Source organism: Dermacentor albipictus, chromosome 4, assembly GCF_038994185.2.
Source record: "Dermacentor albipictus isolate Rhodes 1998 colony chromosome 4, USDA_Dalb.pri_finalv2, whole genome shotgun sequence".
NCBI classification, from domain to species: domain Eukaryota; kingdom Metazoa; phylum Arthropoda; class Arachnida; order Ixodida; family Ixodidae; genus Dermacentor; species Dermacentor albipictus.
This window is the reverse complement of record NC_091824.1, coordinates 20035916-20056171: the sequence shown is the minus strand read 5'-3', so window position 1 is coordinate 20056171 and position 20256 is coordinate 20035916. Positions and strand designations below refer to the sequence as shown.

At 48.4% G+C, this 20256-nt stretch overlaps 2 protein-coding genes and 1 non-coding gene across 8 annotated transcripts in view; 1 reads left to right on the top strand and 2 right to left on the bottom strand.

The window, feature by feature from the left end:
- LOC135915120 (ankyrin repeat and SAM domain-containing protein 3-like) overlaps window positions 1–4075 on the bottom strand; it is a 96042-nt gene extending 91967 nt beyond the window's left edge. For 2 of the 6 annotated variants that reach the window (XM_070536849.1, XM_065448112.2), the window contains exon 1: window positions 3708–4075. In XM_070536849.1, the coding sequence (XP_070392950.1) occupies window positions 3708–3841 (134 nt within the window). In that variant the 5' untranslated portion in view covers window positions 3842–4075. The other 4 variants (XM_065448111.2, XM_065448113.2, XM_070536848.1 and 1 more) reach the window with 3 other exon arrangements.
- Window positions 4076–9071: 4996 nt separating this feature from the next.
- On the top strand, window positions 9072–19369 carry Cdk7 (Cyclin-dependent kinase 7). Its single transcript, XM_065448110.2, has 2 exons — window positions 9072–9775; window positions 18811–19369. Exons 1-2 carry the CDS (start codon window positions 9269–9271, stop codon window positions 19357–19359), a joined length of 1056 nt encoding a protein of 351 aa, XP_065304182.1. The 5' UTR covers window positions 9072–9268; the 3' UTR covers window positions 19360–19369.
- A 605-nt stretch (window positions 19370–19974) lies between these two features.
- TRNAS-UGA (transfer RNA serine (anticodon UGA)) lies at window positions 19975–20047 on the bottom strand. The gene has a single exon. It is a non-coding gene; the product is annotated as a tRNA-Ser (tRNA).
- Window positions 20048–20256: the final 209 nt, after the last annotated feature.

The window sequence follows — 20256 nt, the reverse complement described above, 5'->3', positions numbered from 1 at the left end:
TGACAAAGTTTACAATTGGCCGAATATTGGTCTGGGTAATAATGATTATAAGTCACCGGGTTCGGATATGTATTTGTTTGAAGGAGGCGCCATGCCACCGCCTGCTGCTTATCAAGTGATGGGTGTGCGGGAGGAAAACGCACCCTCCCCAATCTGTAATGATTAGTTATATCCCTGTAGCCAACCATCCGGTCCCCTGTCAGCCCCAACCGCGGCGCCCCGGTGGCTCAGTTTGCGAGTCCTCGAGCCATGGTGTCGGCCGCCTCATTGCCGGGGAGAGAGGAGTGCGCAGGCGCCCAGATGATATGGACAACCCGCTCACCGCGAAAGTTTGCCAGGATACGTTGTGATTCCGGCGAGATGCGTCCCTTTGCGTAATTTAAAATGGCGGTTTTAGAATCACTGACTATTATCGTGGCCAGTGTGGAAACCATTGCGAGAGCAATGGCCGATTCCTCAGCCACCTCGGCTCTGTTAGTTGTAATAGATCCGCTGACCTTACGCTCACCTTGCGAGTTCACTGCAACGATACACATATTCTGAGTAGTCGTGTACTCTGCGGCGTCGACGTACACCACGTCCTGAGAGCGTTGGAATCTCCTCTGTGTAGCCCTTGCCCTTTCCTCCCGCCTTTCCCTGTGGTGTTCGGGATGCATGTTTTTGGGTAGCGGTGGGATAATAAGCTGCTTTCTTATGTCGTGGGGAATGTCTACTTTAGTGCCGTACTGTGATGCAGAGACGTTTTTTACATTTAGGAAGAGATTTTACACGTTTAGTGAACCAAGGGTTGTTATAGTCTGATTTTGCGACAATAGTGGGTATGTACTTATCTTTTAGCTTTAACATTGCGTTTCTAAATAGCTCCCAGTTGGAGTTCACTGAGCGTGACGAAAAAGTGGTCTGAAAGTTTTGCCAAAATGACTCTAGTCCACTGTTTATAGCCTCATAGTTACCTTTCCGGTAGTCAGAGATTAGGTTTTGGGTAGATGATTTCTTACTCAGTGGAAGATGAATAACAATGTGCAGGCGACAATGATCACTGAAGCCAGGTATCGCGGTAATGTCATCCAGGTGACTTGTAAGAAGTCGAGTATGTTATCGCCTCTGGTGGGGCATGCTATCATCTGCTGGAGGTTGAAATCTTCTGTTACTTCAAGAAACTGCATTGCTTCAGTAGAAAAGGTCCTTGTTGATACAAACAGCATACTGCAGTTAATCTGGGGGTAATTAAAATCTCCGAAAAGAAAAACCGGTGCATTCGGCAGCTTGTGTTTATTGTTTGCTAGGGATTGGCATAGCAAATCAATGTCTGATGTCTCAGTCAATACCGGTGCCACAGTCTCTGTAATGAGTGTTTTGTTTAAGAATCGTCTTGGACACAAAATATTTGCATGGGACCAAAAGTCTACTTTTCGTAGAGTTCGGGGTGAACCGCTGCGGCCCATTGGACTTTGCTCTGCTATAGTGAGTGTGGGTGGACAAGATTTTCCAAATGAATTTGTTGTTTTGGAACACACCACTCCCAACATGATCCTTGGGGTTGACTTTCTTGGTGAATGTGGTGCAATGTTAGACAGTGGGGCTAGTGAAGTTTCTCTTTGAAGTCGCATGATAACACCCACACCAGTAGTATCTGGCGTGGACAAGCAGAATGTATTTTCTGTGCCTCACGATGTCCTTTTAACGGCTCAGATTGCGGCGGCATTTGTTCTGCATCGCTGTCATGGTTTGATTAAGCTGTACTCCCATACTACTCCCAAACCAATGCAATGTTCTTTTGGCATAAACTACAGTGCGTTTTGAAAACATTTTTTTTTTATACCCACACACTATCAGGTTCCTTTGTTGAGAAAGAACGTGGTGTACCTTTTGATGCTCACTCACTCTCTGCTGTAATCCTTTTTAGCATATAACATCTCCATATGCTAAGAAGGATTACAGCAGAGAGAGAGAGAGTGATTGTGAAGAATGGTAGCTCTTCCTCTTCACAATCACTCTATCTGCTTCAATCCTTCTGCATGACGATGTTGATGCACAATCTATGAATTCATCGAGCACCACACTCTTCAGCCATCTGCCCCTGACTGGGTTGCCCCCTTTCAAGAAACTGACTGCCCTTTACAGTACTACTTGGTTACAGTTTCCATTGTTGATTTGTGTGCTGTGTAGCCCGTTCTCAATCTATAATACAATTTTTAAAGAAAACAGTGTAAGTGGCATAATTGGTAAAGAAGGCACTGTCCATGTGCTCCAAATTAAGCAGACCGTGCACCCGGCTGGCACTTTTTTATTATTATTATTAAAGGGGCACTAAGGGGCATGCTTTTCAACGTTGCCTTTGTCCTCTCCCGCGTATACATTCTACACGACGACAGTAAGCTGAGCTAGTTGGTAGGGATTCATTATCCAAAAAAAGGTGAGGAGTGCAGACAGGACACAAGAGAAGAGAAGAGGCGTTAGTGTTGTCCACTTCTTTTGTGCACTGTCTGCGCGCCTCACCTTTTTGCACATTCTACACGCTCTCAATCATTACAGACGCAATGTACAAGACAGCCGCGGGAAAAGCAAAGAAAGCTTCTCTTAAAAAGAAATAAGCAATCGGTGATTCACACTTCAGGTGACAGCATGTTCTTACCCGGGAAAACAGTTCCAGGTTTTGCACGTTGAGCCACCTGTGTGCTGTGAGGTCAGCAAGGAGGTGCCCAAAGTGGTACTCGATGTGAGACAAAACTTTCCCCACTACACTTGATATCACCGAACTGTGGCGGCTGAAGAGCACCTCGAGGTCGCACAGGCGGTTCGGGTCGGCGAGACGCCGCAGCGTCATGCACAGCGCTTCGCGGCCTGCAACTCGAACCCGCTGGGCGCTCTCCACCTCTTCGGGAATCAGTAGAGCTGCCGTCAGATCGTCCAGGTCCGCTTTCTGGAACCTGAATGACCGGTAGAACGTGGCGCTGTCCATGCGCTCCAAATCAAGCAGGCCGTGCCTCTGAAGATCCCGCCGTGGTTCCGAAGATCCCGCCATTCGGAGCAAGTACAGGTCTTCTATTTCTCTCCAGTGCAGCGACTGCAGCAGCAGCCCGTCATGAAGCACGCTGTACGGCATCGCTGATGTAGACACGCACTTAAAACGCAACTAAAGGAAATCAGACAAATAAGCGGGATTGCTTGCTTGGCGCCTGGGCAGACCACAAAGGATTCAAACCATGCGATTAAAAGTAGAGAGAGCTTGTCTTGGCAAGGCTTGATGTAGGCTACTTTGGCGCGCAGCAAACCATGAGCAAGCACAAAACCAACTCTTATTTGTTGCTTGGTTCAAATAGTAATGCAAACTAAATAGAAAGGTCAAATAATTTGGTTCAAATAATAAAGTAAGCCAAATAAACAAGCAAATAATTCACGAACCAGAAAAGACATGGTTGGCATTGTCTGCCGAGTCGCACCTTTCGGTAATGAATCCGAGCTGATCGCTGTTTTGCCCCTAGCCAATAACATGGATTATGCATTGCTAAAACTTGTTAGCAAATACGGTATTACGCTGTGTGTAGCGGAAAATTCGGTAACGGTGTGTACAGCAAAATATCGAACATTGCGAAATTTGCGCACGCAGTATGCGAGCAGACACACGCATAACAAATGCCACGCTTACTACAAACAGGCCGACCCGCGCAGCATGCCATTAAGAGGCACGGGCTCTCCGAACTTGCCTCGTGTTCAAGAGGTCTCGCAGACGCGACACGTCGCCAAAACTTGCCGCGGTGTAGACATCAAAAGAAGCAGCGCTTTCCAAGTCGCTCGCAGGCATCCACGCCGGCATAGCGGCCACATCCAGCGACGCCATTTGCGATAACGGCACAATTAAACGTTTCTACAGCAGGTAAAGCAGCAAGTCACCGACGTGCCCAATGAAAACACCGCCGCACACGACCTGCGACAACGTAACAGCGTGACAGCGTTTCCAAGCACCCGTTTTTCCTATTCAGCTTCACATGTATGGAGTGACAGTGATCCAAAGAAAGGAAGCCGGAGCTAGTTTAGTTACTTTCGCCGCTTGCCGTCATAGAGTTACTATACTGACTCTAGAGGACAAGCTACCCATAGGGCCCATGCATTAAAATCGGGAACCTCAAGAGCGCCGCCATGTTGCTACGCGCCGAGGTTGCCAGCTCTTGAGACGCTTGCTAGACTTGGTGACAGTAGTCAGTTTTAATCCAGCAACAGTAGCAGCGTAGCAGCATGGCGTCTCGCTTGAAGTGTTGTGATGTGTGCGTGCAGCCGTGTGTTTGGGCTTCATAAGTCGGTTCTTTATTCTATGTTGCGGGATGGTGTGGGTGTGGTCCATGTTGGCCGTAGAGCTGGAAGTTATGCAACCGAGGGATGATCCTGTTCAAGCTTCTGGCGGTATGCGGTTTTCAGCGGTCACGCCTGTTGCAGGAGTGTCACTCGACGACGTTACGAGCTCGAAGCTGTGGTCAGATTCCTCGTTGGCGTTCCGTAATTATCTTCGCACGGGCGCGGTATGTTGCAAAAGCCGCTTTCGCGATCTATCGTCGTGACGATAGATCGGGTTTTTTATTATTATAAGTAATGATCCAGCTGTAGGGCACATGTAACCGACAAACGGAAGTCTCAGGAGAGCACCTGAGATGGTAGTAGAGCAGGCGGCGCAGGAACTCCAGGGCACCCGAGGGACAGTGGGGGGATCAAAGCTCGAAGCAGAACGGTACGTAGGTTGGGGCCGCCGAGGCAGGTGTGTGCCAGGGAGTGTTCGCACGGACAGCTCCCCTGGCACGCGCAGCCGTGCCTCGCAAGGTCGAGATACTTTAAAGGCACCTGCGCCCATGGTCTTTCTTTTGCCTCGGCGCAGTGAGCACGATTAACGAGAATAATGTGGAGGGCATCCGGTGCAGTCGCGAATGCATCATGACAAATGTAGCTCGCGTCGCCTGGCGTCTGTAGTAATATCAGAGTTGGTTGTATGAACTTTATGCATAATACGTTTTGTTACGGTACCTCAACGGAATGGGTCTAGAGGACGGTGTTGGTACATTTTTTCGTACCGCCCTAATCCTATACCCCCACTACAAACACACACATACCCCCTTTTTTTTATGTATACATACAATTCCTTGCCATGACGGATCATAGGCTCCTTTATTTTTGAAAAATAGAGGAGGCTATGGACCGATTGACCAGTTCAAGTTGTCAACTTGTCAGTAACTGTCGTAGGAATCACTGTAATAAACATAATTCCACGATCGGATTGTTTACTTTCATTTTTTGTTGTAACACTGAGGACTACATAGAACTTTATTTTGTATATGTGAGAGAAGTATGTGGATATCACGAGCTTAAGCCAATGTGCGATACACAGACAAAGCAGCTGCTACAACATGAACTGCATTGAGGGCCACACAACACATACGTAATTAAAGGTGCAAAATATAGGGGGAAGCTTCAAAATACGCTCTGTAGCACTGCAAAGTATAACATATATTGTATGTGTACAATAAATGTTCAAAAATACAATGCATCAATGTACCATTTGCCTTCAAGTTTATTATGAAGTTCAAGTTCACTGAAGTTTATTATGAGCATATGTACAACAGGGATCAACTAACACACCCGCAGTCGAGGTGGCTGTTCGAGGTGTGCTGGCTGCCTCAGTGTAAGAAAAAGAAATTGGGTAAATGTCGACACCAGTGCCACTGCTTCTTGCCTCTGACCTGCACGTGCCTCTGCGGCATCTTTGTGCACAAGTGTGCTGGCGTGGTGAGGCGTAGGAGTCATCCGAGAGAAAGAGTATTGTTTACATGGAGGAGTGGCTGTTCACATTGCCTGTCACTTTCCCTCAAATGTTTCCTTGGCGACTAGGGTGACACACCTGCAGTCAAGGTGGCTGTTCGAGGTGTGCTGGCTGCCTAAACGAAATAAAAAGAAATTAGATGAATGTCGATACCAGTGCTATTGCTTATTGCCTCTTACCTGCATTTGCCTCCACGGCCTCTTGGTTTGCGGAGTCTGTATGAGGGAGCTGCTGTGGCTAGGCGTAGGCATTGTCTAAGCAAAAAGAAAAGGCCATTTAAATGGGGAGTTATGGAAATGAATGCAGTTATGTCTGCTTCTTGCACTCTTCTTGCCTAAAAGTTTTCAAACATAGTGTCCAGAACACACCAGCACTTTGACTGCTTCTGCTTTTTACCTGCAGGTGTTGTTGCAAGATCCTTAGTATGGTTACGTGCAGCATTGTAACACTTGGTGGAGGCATTTGAAGTGGTAGCCAAAAATATAAAGAATCATCCTTGTCTGCACGAATGCTTTCAATTTCTAGATGCAGCGGTAACTATCACTATTGGTGCAAGGCCCCCCCACATCTATGCGGCAAGTGCCATAGCTCGAAACTGAATTGTTCCTTTATGTTTCACAAGGCATCTGATATGTCCACATTAGATGTGATGTGTTTGTTTTTATTTATCCCAGTGTGGAGAGAGCATCATTAAATGGCTGAAGTACTATAGCGCCAAACAGACGACACAAGAAGAGACACGGACGAGCGCTTATGTCCGTGTCTCTTCTTCTTGTGTCGTCTGTTTGGCACTATAGTACTTCAGTAATATGCACCAACTAGCCCAACAAAAAGTTCTGCTGAAATATCATTAAATGTTTTGTTTATTTTTGCGTGTCTTGTTTTTTGGTTTATTTCTGAATTTATCATGATGCTAAAGTGACTTATGTAATGGCAATCAGCTTTTGTTTTGCAGAAAAACAATGCATTTCCTGACCCATTGTTTGACATCCCCTCACTCGCATAATTTTGCAGAGTATTCTACCTATATTGACTTGCTTGACTTCCACTAAAGGGTCTTGCATTTTTAAATACGACTCTTTCCTTAAAATCATTCGACACTTCTCATAATTTCTGTACCTTGGGCTTCTGATACTCTGCATTCACTATTTTTGCTTGTTTCTGACTAGAAATGTCTTCTTTAATTTAGAGCTTAAATTTTACCTTTGGAACACACGGAAGGGCTTGCCATTGCATATCTGCATAAAAGGGAAACATGTTTCATTAAACATTTGCAAAATCCCATTGAAGATTGATGAATGCAGCTTGCAGTGTGATATGACTGAATGAGCCATAAAAGTAATTCATCTCACTTGGTAAATGAAAGCACATATTAGTGTGATGCACAAGATACGTTACACTAACGTGGTGGGTTCTCTTGCTTATAAAGCAAAATAATCGGCGCGCGAGAAAAAAATTATTTTTGCATAACCCTTGTACACACTGACTTAAGGAAAATGAGCTGGAGCTGTCCACATGATGTACTTATTTTACCTGCGAGTATGGTCAACAAAAATGTGTCCCAGCTGCTTAGTGGTATTCCGGATTATGTCAGTATTGCATATGTGCCTGTTGTCGAAAATAATTGAATTTTGAAAGTGCTCGCAGGGATCTGATGTGCATATCTGCAGTTTATGGGTACATGTAAAAGACTCAGCATCAAGTGCAAGTGAACGGTCCTACAGGCCCGGAGTCGATCATGCAAATAGATTCGCTGCACAAATTTGTGACCAGAAAAGATATGCCACATGAAATGGCATGCAAGGAAGTGTTGAAAATATTGCACAGTTAATAAAACGCCTAAGCTATTAATATGTGGCTTGATGCACTCGTTATGCAAAACGGAGGTGAGGCGTGTAGACAGGAAACAAGAGTAGAGTATTTACAAGCAAACAACACGCGCGCCGCCCACTTCTCTACTCTTGTGTCCTGTCTGCACGCCTCACCTGTTTTGCATAATGAATCCTTACGAACTAGCTCAGCTTTCTGTCGTTCTAAGTCTCGATGCACTCTATTTCGTCCGCATTAGGCACTCGCCTCTTGATTACTTCGTGACACAGAAATACTCGGTCATCAGGCTGTTTTTCTGCTGTGGCCTTTGTAGAAGCATGATTGTTCAAAGTGCAACAATTAAACAGATTCTTTGAGTTGCTTGTGGTACACCCGTGTGCTTAGATTTAGGTGCACGTTAAAGAACCCCAGGTGGTCAAAATTTCCGGAGTCCTCCACTACGGCGTGCCTCATAATCAGAAAGTGGTTTTGGCACGTAAAACCCCAAATATTATATTATATTAGTTGCTTGTGGCTTCGCCAGTACAATTCCGGTGCGCTGGTCCGCCTGTCCAGCAATTTCCTACTGAAGGGAAACCTGCAAATAAAAACACCGCTCCGCATGCAGAAAAATGCTCTACTGTGACGCTTCTCGAACGATTGTGATGTACCACAAGAGCTGCCTACTCGCGTGATATTCTCAACAAGGAGATAAATTCGTTTACTTACATGTGAAGGTATATGCGAGACCACTTCGGGGCTTCGGTGGCACATAAGGCACGAGTGTGTCATAGCGTCCGATGTCGACGCGCGATCGCATGTCAAACGAAACTACTACGCATCCAAAAAACAGATTCGAAACCGAAATTCGCGCCATCCTTTATTGCATGAATGCGTACATCGTGATTTATATAAGTCACGGACTTAGCGATCGCTTTCTGTAAACTTAATATTAACGTACCACCTTCATAAAGCCATCAGGTATGCGTTTTTAGGTGACAAAGCATAAGGTGACCTGTACTTGTTCTCAGCTCTTTCAATAGTAATTGCGCTGGCCACATTGACCAGTAGCAACAGGGCGGCGCCCTAGAGGTTCCCACTTTTCCGGCCCAGCTTTTCCTCTAGAGTTGTTCTACTAACTCTATGCTTGCCGTGGTTCTCTGTTGAACCCACTCCCCCATTCTAGTAGACCAGAGTGCACCAGAGTACACTCATGGTACACTCTAATCGCTCTAGTGTTGGTAGCGGCACAACTTGGCACTCTCCTACGGTTCCTACAATACGGTTCCTACGGTTCCACTCATATTCCTCCGTGGCGCGCACATATAGTGCTGTAGAACATTTACTGAAACAAATTATGTTATTATGATTATTTTTATTTTAAGAATATGCATAGTTATGCATATTACAAGTCTTTGTAGGTTTTATACGAAACGATTCCCGAGTTGGGTGCGGTAGTAGTCGTTAGCAGACAATCCGCAAGCCAAGTAGACGTGCGTTGCATGCGTGTTTTGATGGCGAGTGATGTTTGTGCCGGCACATCGTGGATAAATGCTGTTGTGTGGATTACGAGCACTAGCCACGATGCTAGCCATGCCATAAAGTCAGCAGCAGCAAAGTTATATTTGTGCGCGGTTCGTATCGCCTCTAACCATGTCCGACGACAGGACAAAGAGGTATGAGAAGATCGAGTTCCTCGGAGAGGGGCAGTTCGCCACAGTCTACAAGGCGAGGGACGTTGTCAAAGACGAGATAGTCGCCGTGAAGAAAATCAAGCTAGGAACACGAGCGGAAGCTAAAGATGGCATCAACCGGACGGCATTGCGTGAGATCAAGCTGCTGCAGGAGCTCTCTCATCCGAATATCATAGGTCTCTACGATGTCTTCGGGCACCGGTCCAACGTGTCGCTTGTGTTCGACTTCATGGTAACCGACCTGGAAGCCATAATCAAGGACACGAGCATCGTGTTGACTGCGGGCCACATCAAGTCCTACACCCTGCAAACGTTACAGGGACTGGAATATCTGCACATGAACTGGATTCTACACCGTGACTTGAAGCCGAACAACCTCTTGCTCGATGACCGGGGTGTGCTCAAAATCGCCGATTTCGGCCTTGCCAAGTTCTTCGGCTCACCCACACGCATCTATACCCACCAGGTATGAACAGTCGCCGGAGGCTTTCAAGAAAGATAGAAACAAAAATGTTCCTTGCCATTTAAACGCAGCAAAATTATTTCACCAGGTTCTATCAAAGCTACAGCTGTGATTGCACTCGAAGGAATAGTATCTAGGATAAAAAGTGCAGGACAACGACAAAACACGGAGTAATGGTACGAAAGGAATGTTTACGTTCTTTTGTCCACGTCGCCTGCGTGTTGCCATCAGGATGGCCGAACTTGCCCAACTCTCACTATGGTTCCAGTATTGTTTTCATGTACAACAGACGAACAGAATTATTATCCCGTTGAGTTGTTATCGTGGAGCTTGTGACTTGCATGATCCGTTGACCATGCAAGCCAGGAGCTCAAGAGCTCGTGGCTTTCATGGGGAGCATAGCTGCAGTAATGCCGGAAGCTGCAGGTTTTACCTGTGCGTTTGACCATGATGGCATTTGGATATCTATGTTTGATTAATTGTTGGAGCTTAACATTCGAAAGTAACATACAGGCCACGAAAAGATGCCATAGTGGCGGACTGTGAATTAATTTGGAGCGCCTGGGTTTCTTTGACTTGCACCCAAAACGTTTTTGCATTCTGCTTCCCTTGGAATGCAGCCACCGGAGCTGGGAGTCGAACTACTGCTCGGCAGCAGAAGTCCACAGCCACTGTGGCAATGCTCACAATGTGGGATATTAAGCTGAGCACTTTATTTCTTTGAACCAGCTTAAAGAGATGCTGTTAGACTGAATGAAAGCTTTATTTTTATGCTGATGCTTAACACTGATGTGGGGACCCTTACGTTGCCTGTTGTGGCTTCCTTGGCGGTGGCGTGGTTATGTCTGGATTGTGTTGGGTCCATGTCCGGGGGCTTGTCAGTCTTCTTTGCGATGGGGGGCTAGGTATTGCTTGATGTAGGCAATGAGCCTTGTTTGGTCATCCTGTGTTGAGTGTTGTGATGATGTTTTGTCCTGGTCCCCCCCATTACACTCATCGAATAGGTGAGCATGCAGTCGCAGTTCTCCAAATTGACTGCCCTGTAAAGTTTTGCTGCCACCATGAAGTCCTGTCCACAGACCCACTCCTGAAGTTATAGTAAAAAAAATAATAATAAAGGTGAATGCCACCTAGTCTCTGGAAGGCACTTTCTCAATTTCAACTCTTTTGAGCTCTGAACTGTCCCTGGCTGAAGAAGCGTGGTTGAAGATTACTTGTGGCTAAGCGAAATAAATAGTGCCATGCATTTTCAGTCTAACCACATGAAAAGATTTTGCATATTGTAACTTATGATAGTGTACTTTTATTTTTGTACAAATTGTGCCATTTTATATTGTATTTTGCATTTTGATTCTCCAGCAGTTTATTGGCCCAGCTATGTATTCAAACTATGTGGACTTTGTCTATGCACCCCTCATCCCTTGCAGTAATGACACTACAATGGTGTAGGAATTGTGTAGATAAAAGAAGGCGAGTCAACAGCAGTTGACATCAAAGAAAGACAAGGTCTTCTTGGATGCATTAGTGTACCATGTGGTTTGTTGTTTAGACTGCACCACCTTCGGAATCAGCCCACATTTTTTAGGCTGCGGCCATTATTTTCTTTGAGTAATGCCTACTTCTCGTTTCAGTTTTAGGCGCGCACAGTTTGAACAAGTACATCTAGGTTTATCTTTGGTGTTTTTTGCCCTAATTATGCATTATTGCTGTTCCATACACTAACATGGCGCATCTTTTTCATTCCAAGCCTCATTTTGATGCCGTTTTCATTTTACAACATGCACTAGAAGGTCTCAAATCACCTTATTTTATAAAGTGATTGGAAAGTGGCAGCCAGATACCCAGGTTCCATGAGCCCTAAGTTGGCCTGAAGTCGACAAAGAAGACAAGGTCTTCTTTGGCGCCACCTGTCGCAGCAGAAGCGCTGCCATTGGGCGGACCTTGTAAGACAGTGCAGTTCGCGACTTTGGAACCACTCAGGGCCCAGCATGGTATATGGCGTGTTCAGTAACAGAATTCATATTTTTGGAACACGTGAGTCGACACTTGTGCTTCCATTTTGCATCATGGGCCTTGTTTAGCTGGCAGTCCTCAAATCACCAGTGGCTGTGACTGGTACTCATACGTTGACATTCCTTATTGCATCGCCGGACGTTTGCATCATTCTTTTGCCTGTCCAAAGAGGCTTGGCTGAGAGGTCTTCGTTGTCGTGTTCAGACGAGAAAATTGTTTAGTAAATTGGGATTAACATCTTCTGTATATTGCTACGGGGTCGTATTCCCAATGACAAAGAGCCGCGCAGGAAGAAGACGACGATTGGAAGCTAGCGCGGGCTGTTGCCTCTTGGTCAACTGCGGCGTATTGCCTTGTAAATATACTTGTAAATAGCTTTTCGTCGGTGTCTTCCTACGTAACATATTTGGTGGAGGTGGACGTTCCCTGTACCTCGTCACGGAGCTTCGCAGTGGACGGTCCGTCGAGCCTACCTTCATGGCTCCCGGCGACGCCAACCCGACTCCACCGGCTCCGACACCTGCTGCCACTTCAACGACCTCCATCACCCTCTCCGCTCCCCGTGACCCTGGCGTGTTCTCGGCAAAGGATGGGGAAGACGTCGAGGACTGGATCAGCCTTTACGAACACGTCAGCCGCAATAACCGGTGGGACCCAACTATCATGCTCGCCAACGTCGTCTTTTACCTCGGTGGCACACCTCGAGTTTGGTATCGGACGCACGAAGATGAGCTGACCAGTTGGGATTCGCTTAAGGAAAAGCTTCGAGACTTGTTTGGCAACCCCTACGGTCACCAACTTGCCGCGCAGAAGGCGCTTTCCGGTCGTGTGCAGACGTCAACGGAGCCCTACGTCACGTACATTCAGGACGTCTTGGCTCTATGCCGCAAAGTTGACGCACACATGACTGAGTCCGACAAGGTCTCCCACATCTTCAAGGGCATTGCCGATGACGCCTTCAACTTGCTCGTATTTAACAACGTCGCGACGGTGGATGCAGTTATAAAAGAGTGCCGCCGCCTGGAATTAGCTAAAAGCCGACGTATCGACCAACAGTTTGCCCGTCTGCCCAACACCCCAGCGACATCTTCCTGTGCCGACGCTCCTCGTCCCAACAACACTGGCGATGTTACCAGGATTGTCCGGCGTGAGATCGAGGCCGCCTATCCGGCTGCGTTCGACTCCAGCCCCTCCAATGCACCCGCAGTCACTGTTTCCCTGATCCAGGCAGTTGTCCGCCAGGAGTTCGCCAACATGGGTATTCACACCATCTGCTCGGCCCATCGCCCTGATCCCCACCCGGCATCTTCGATTCCACCCCGTCCTGCACCTTCTTGCCCACCACGTTTCCGCAACCCCTCTGAATTGCGCACTGCAGACGACAAGCCAATTTGTTTTCACTGCCATCGAATTGGGCACATTTCTCGGCACTGCCGCAGTCGCTGGAGTTCCCTGAACCAGTCTCCATATACTGCCTACTCTCGCCCCCCAGGTGGCCTTTCTCGTCCCTATGCTGCCCGCTCAGATAATGTCGCCACCGATTCTCCTGCGCCGAACCGCCCCTATTCTCGTTCGCCTTCGCCCCAACGATGCCAATCTCGCTCTCCCCAGCCCCGTCGTTCCTATTCGCCGACTCCCTTCGGCCGCCGCTCCCAGCCGGAAAACTAGACGATGCAGCGCCTCGAGGTGACACTGCATTGCTCCCTACGCCGCCAAATCCTCTCCTGACGTTGCCCACTCATCTGAACCTTCTTGACGTGCAAGTCGACGGTGTTCCTGTATCAGCTCTCATAGACACTGGGGCGCATTTGTCGGTAATGAGCGCGGATCTTCGTAACCGGCTGAGGAAAATAATCACGCCCGCCACGACGCCTGTTGTCCGTGTCGCCGATGGCGGAACAGCCCCCGTAATTGGTATGTGTGCCGCCCGCGTCTCCTTCGCCGATCGCTCCACTACCGTGCTATTCACAGTCATCGCTCACTGTCCTCACGACATCATCCTCGGCCTCGACTTCCTCTCCGCACATTCTGCTCTCATCGATTGCTCCGCCAGTACTCTCCGCCTCGACCTGCCTGTTCTGGATCCCGCTGAAGCACACCTTCCTCGCCTCAGTTCCGTCGACTTCGTGCGCTTGCCACCTTCGGCGCTGACTTACGTTGACTTCGTGTCATCCCCACCAGTGCCCGACGGTCACTACATCGCGGCTCCTATGCAAGACGTCCTCCTTACACACGGGATCACACTACCTCATACTATTTTATCTATTACGGCGAATTGCGTCTGCCTGCCAGTGGTCAATTTTGCCTTGACGCCACAAGTGCTGCCACGCGGGATGTCTCTGGCCCAACTTTGCTCATTCGAGGATCACTCTGTAGCATCGATTTCAATAGACGACAATTCAACCGATCCTCCTCTACCATCGCAGTCGGGAACTTGTACCTTCGCCAACTTACAGAAAATGATTGCACCCGACATGCCCTCCACGCACGCTCGTGCGCTCTACCGCGTTCTGATTTCCTACCAAGATATTTTTGACTTCAACGATCGTCCTTTGGCCCAAACAACAGCTGTTAAACATCGCATTAATACCGGCGATGCTCCTCCTATTCATCGCCGCCCGTATCGAGTATCACCGGCTGACCGTCAAGTGATTCACACCGAGTTCGCAAAATGCTTGCCAAGAACATTATTGAACCGTCATGTAGTCCATGGGCGTCACCGGTTGTGCTGGTAAAAAAGAAGGATGGCTCATGGCGCTTTTGCGTGGATTATCGGCACCTTAACAGGGTTACCAAAAAGGACGTGTATCCCCTACCTCGGATTGATGACGCCCTTGACTGCCTCCACGGTGCTCGCTATTTCTCCTCTATTGACCTTCGCTCCGGCTATTGGCAGATTGCCGTGGACGATCTCGACCGCGAGAAGACTGCCTTTGTAACACCCGACGGTCTTTATCAATTCAAGGTGATGCCGTTCGGCCTATGTAACGCTCCTGCCACTTTTGAACGCATGATGGACTCCCTTCTTCACGGTTTCAAATGGTCCACGTGCCTGTGCTACTTGGACGACGTTATAGTATTCTCCCCAACATTCGCTCCGCACCTCGAGCGCCTCTCAGCAGTCCTGGACGTTTTTCGGCGAGCCGGTCTGCAACTCAACGCATCGAAGTGCCAATTCGGCCGTCGCCAGATTACCCTCCTTGGACATCTCGTTGACGCGAACGGAGTGCAACCGGACGCTGGCAAGATCCATGCTGTTACGCACTTCCCTGTTCCGAAGTGTGTCAAGGATGTGCGCAGCTTCCTCGGCCTTTGCTCGTACTTCCGCCGTTTCGTCAAAAATTTCGCGGCCATAGCACGACCACTAACCGAGCTTTTGAAAAAAGACGCCCCTTTCCAGTGGGGCGATAACGAGGCCTCTGCATTCTCGCTTCTCATCGATCTTCTCACAACGCCTCCCGTTCTGGCCCATTTCGATCCTTCTGCGCCTACCGAAGTCCGTACTGATGCCAGCGGTCACGGAATTGGCGCAGTACTGGCACAACGCCAGCGTGGCCACGACCGTGTTATCGCTTACGCCAGCAGGCTCCTCTCGCCCGCGGAGCGCAACTATTCCATCACTGAGCGTGACTGTCTGGCCCTAGTTTGGGCGGTTGCGAAGTTCCGCCCATACTTATATGGCCGACCCTTTTCCGTTATCACAGACCATCACGCGCTTTGTTGGTTATGCTCCTTGAAAGACCCTTCAGGAAGACTTGGTCGCTGGGCCTTACGCCTCCAAGAATATTCGTTCTCTGTCACCTACAAATCTGGCCGACTACACAAGGACGCTGACTGCCTGTCTCGCTACCCGGTAGACGAGCCTGATGACGCCGACAGTAGTAGCACCGACGGCATTTTCTCTGTGTCTGCCTTCGCTAACATCGCCGATGAGCAGTACCGAGACCTATCGCTGCGAGTACTCATCAAGCGTCTGCGCTCTACACCTACCGACGCATCCGTTCGCCGATATGTCCTCCAGGGCGGCATTCTGTACCGAAGGAGCTTCCTCCCTGATGGCCCTGATCTTCTTCTTGTCGTACCAAAACATCTACGACAAACTGTGCTCTTTCAGATGCATGACGCACCCACTGCAGGACATCTTGGCGTAACCCGCACGTACGACCGCGTCCGCCGCCGCTTCTATTGGCCTGGTCTTGCTCGCTCCGTCCGACGCTATGTTGCTGCCTGTGATCCCTGCCAGCGTCGGAAAACACCTCAGGTGCTACCTTCCGGTCATCTCCAGCCGATCACCGTCCCTGTGGAACCGTTTTTTCGTGTTGGATTAGACCTCCTCGGTCCCTTTCCCACGTCATCCTCTGAGAACAAATGGGTAGCCGTCGCAACTGATTACGCCACCCGATACGCTATCACGCGGGCTCTACCTACCAGTTGCGCCACTGACGTCGCCGACTTTCTCTTGCGTGACATTATCTTAGTGCATGGCGCCCCGCGACAGCTGCTTACTGACCGTGGTCGTAACTTCCTCTCGAAAGTTATCGCCGACATTGTGCGTTCCTCCTCTATTCAACACAAGCTGACTACCTCATACCATCCTCAAACCAATGGCCTGACCGAGCGCTTAAACCGTACTCTTACCGACATGCTGTCCAAGTACGTTTCGAAGGACCACCATGACTGGGACGTTGCCCTTCCTTACGTCACCTTTGCTTACAATTCTTCTCGGCACGACACCACCGGATTTTCTCCATTTTATCTACTCTACGGTCGCGAACCGACCTTGCCCCTTGACACGGTACTTCCTCCTGCTGCGACCTCAACAACCGAGTATGCGCGCGACGCCATCGCCCTCGCCGATCATGCACGCCAGCTTGCCCGTGCTCGACTGACGGACTCGCAAACCACGCAGCAGCGTCGGTACAACGCCCGCCACCGTGACGTACAGTTTTCGCCTGGTGCACTCGTGCTCCTGTGGTCGCCCTGTCGTCACGTTGGACTTTCCGAAAAGCTCCTTTCGCGGTACACAGGGCCCTACCGCGTGCTGCGCCAGGTGACACCTGTGACTTATGAAATTGCTCCTGTGAGCTCAACCTCGTCATCTACTCTGGCGTCTAGTGATGTTGTGCACGTCAGTAGGCTCAAGAGCTACTACACTGCTTCCGAGTCCAGCCTTTAGTCGCTCCGGGACGGCGCTTTTGCCGCCGGGGGTAGTGCTACGGGGTCGTATTCCCAATGACAAAGAGCCGCGCAGGAAGAAGACGAAGACGACGATTGGAAGCTAGCGCGGGCTGTTGCCTCTTGGTCAACTGTGGCGTATTGCCTTGTAAATATACTTGTAAATAGCTTTTCGTCGGTGTCTTCCTACGTAACAATATCATTGCTCCAGGCGATCTGATGTCTCGCTCGATTCTTCCACCGATGCTTCATCGGTTTCGTTGCCTCTCTGCTCTCGAGCTGGCGGCCAGGCTAGGCTCCTGTTACTTCAGCATCCAGTGAACATATGTGCCTGGGAGGTGCTGTTTACATGGAACGATGGTATCTGGATAACTGGACTGATTCACTCTGATTTGCAACTGGAGACGACTTAATTCCATTCATATTTTTTCAACTAGCTTTGGTTAGCGTGACACCTGTCACCAACTTGCGATAGCACTGCAATGTGTAATGACAAAGCTCCAGATGTCCATCGTGAGGTGGCCCGTATTACAAAAATACGGGTTTATGTCAGTTTTCCAGCTCACTTTCATGTGGAGCCCAGAGCATTGACATTTCAGTGGTGTGAATATAATGGGCACACTTTATCATTACCTCTTTGCATGAATTAGCTCGAGAAGTGGCTAATCACTTTGCACACACTAACGTAAGTGAAAATTGAGGGCACGCAAGAGCATCAAAGCAGTGCCAAGAAAGAGCGAGCTGCTGAAACGTAAGTCGAGTTGTGCTCACAGACTTTCTTGAATTGCTTTGTCAAAGCACAGCTTCATATACGGTGTGGCGACATCCGAAGAATCACTTTATTTGCGTTTCCATCGCTTCGAATGTTGCTATTCCAGCACACACACACAAAAAAGGACATGTTCTTTCACGCTGAGAACATGTCCAGCGGTACACATTTGTCGTAGGTGAAAGCGAATAATTTTGTTATTGGGTTGGAGTCACAAAGCAAAATTCGCTTTATTTCTGTTGCTCTAAGCAAGAGCATGCATGCATTTTCGATGCCAGCACAATGTGGGCAGACCGGTCCCTCCTTGCCTGTGTTGACTCAATTTGCCACATGAGGCGCTGATAGTTCTTGCTCCGACACGGTGCCTTGGCAGTGTCAAGAGCCTATTGCTATGTTTTCGCACATATTTCACTACAATGATTGCCCTTCTTCGCCTGCATCATTGAGCACTTGACATCATTGTTTGTTTGATTCTTCCCAATTGGAATTGCTGACAAGCAATGAAACCAGGCTAAGCCTAAGGAAGGTCTCTGATGTTGAGATGCACACACAACAATGTGCTTTACTTATTTTGCAGATGAAGCTGGTAGTTAAAAAATGCCATGTGATTTATTGAACAGGGCTGACCAGGAAATGATAGCTTGTGGAATTTGTGTGAAATTAAGACAGCAGTAAGCACTGCTTAGTCTAAAAAGTTGACGAAGAGGTAGAGCCTACATGAGTCTGGAATACACAAGCTTATTTTCTAGAATGGACATGGTGGGCCAGCCTTACTTCAAAAGTACCTAATGAGCTCCTCAAAGCACTTAGTAGTAAGTGGTCCTCTATCGCCTGCCCTATGGGATAGGAATTGGGGGAATTTCTGTTGGCCACACTGTAATGTAAAGCTCTATCTCCTGACATCTGTACAGCGGCTACCAGATGGGGGGTGGGCTATGGGTGAAAAGGATAGAAAGAGACAATAGTAAAAACGATGAGGGTAGGGCAGACTGTGTACACTTATGTACAAAAGATTGACTGCCACTGTCAAGCTGGCACTGCAGTATGAGAAACCAGAAACTGAGCAAACCATGGCTTGCAGGTGGTAACCAGGTGGTACCGTGCACCGGAGCTGCTGTTTGGTGCACGCATCTACGGCACCGGCATCGACATGTGGGCAGTCGGGTGCATTCTGGCCGAGTTGCTCCTGCGAGTACCATTCTTGCCCGGAGACTCCGACTTGGACCAGTTGAGCCGCATCTTCCAGACACTCGGCACGCCCTCCGAGAAGGACTGGCCCGGCATGCCAGCATTGCCCGACTATGTGCAGTTCCGCAGCTTTCCTGGCACGCCCTTCCGTCACATCTTCACCGCTGCCGGAGACGATCTCCTCGAGGTGATCGGACGCATGCTGGCCATCAATCCACTGTCTCGTTGCACCTGCGCAGAAGCTCTGCAGATGCCGTACTTTGCCAATCGCCCTCCACCAACCGAGGGACCCAACTTGCCGCTGCCAGCTGCAGTCATGCAAAAGAGAAACGGTGGTGCCACCAGCAGCAGCAGCAGTGGCAATGGCAACAGCAACCATGGTTTGAAGCGAGCCCACAAGGGTGGTGATGATCCCAGCGTTATTAAAAAACTTGTTTTCTGATGACTGTCAATCTTTTCTCTGTTGCGATGTTTGTGCAAAGCCTTGAGTGCTGTGGCATGTAGACGTGTCATGTGTCTGGCTTAGAATGAGCTCTAGTTTTTATTCCCAAAAGCACTTATGAGCCAGCGCCATCGACATTCATCTGTCTGTCGTGCCTTGGTTCAGTCATAACATAGATATTGTGAGAGATGTCCAAGCAAGCCTGCCTGAAATAGAACCAACTATTTGTTCAATTAAATTCTCTTTATTTACCAGAAATTATCCTGACTGGACTCCTGGGCTAAAAGCTGCAAGGAAACAGTTTGACGGAGCCTATGAGAACATACACACATTGGAACATGGGATAAGTAAATAGATAACAGAGGCTTAAAAGGATCATACATGAAATGAACAAGTTATTTACACAGTATAATATCATTATACATCAATTAAGAGTGTTTACTTTACTTGTAGAACCGAAAAAAAAACAATGCATTTGTGTTACAATGCAAAACAAATCATAAGAAGCCAACAAACACTGACACCAAGGACAACATAGGGGAAATTACTTGGGCTTAAGAAATGAAACAAAGAAACGATAAATTCATGGAAATTAAAGTGGATGAAGAAACGACTTGCCGCAGGTGGGAACCGAACCCACAACCTTCGCATTTCACATGCGATGTTCTACCAATTGAGCTACCGTGGCGCTGTTTCCCCATCCACTTTCTTGGGTATTTATGTGTCCTAGTAGAACCCTGGGAGTGTTAGCCAGCGCCACCATTCGCAGGCCTTGGCGGCGGATTGGAACGTCCTTTTTGCCGCAGGCGTCACGAGAACGTGATCTTTTTTTGGGTGAAAGCAACTGGTCAATAAACTCACTTGTGCTACCTGAAGGCATCAGTGTTGCCGGATTCG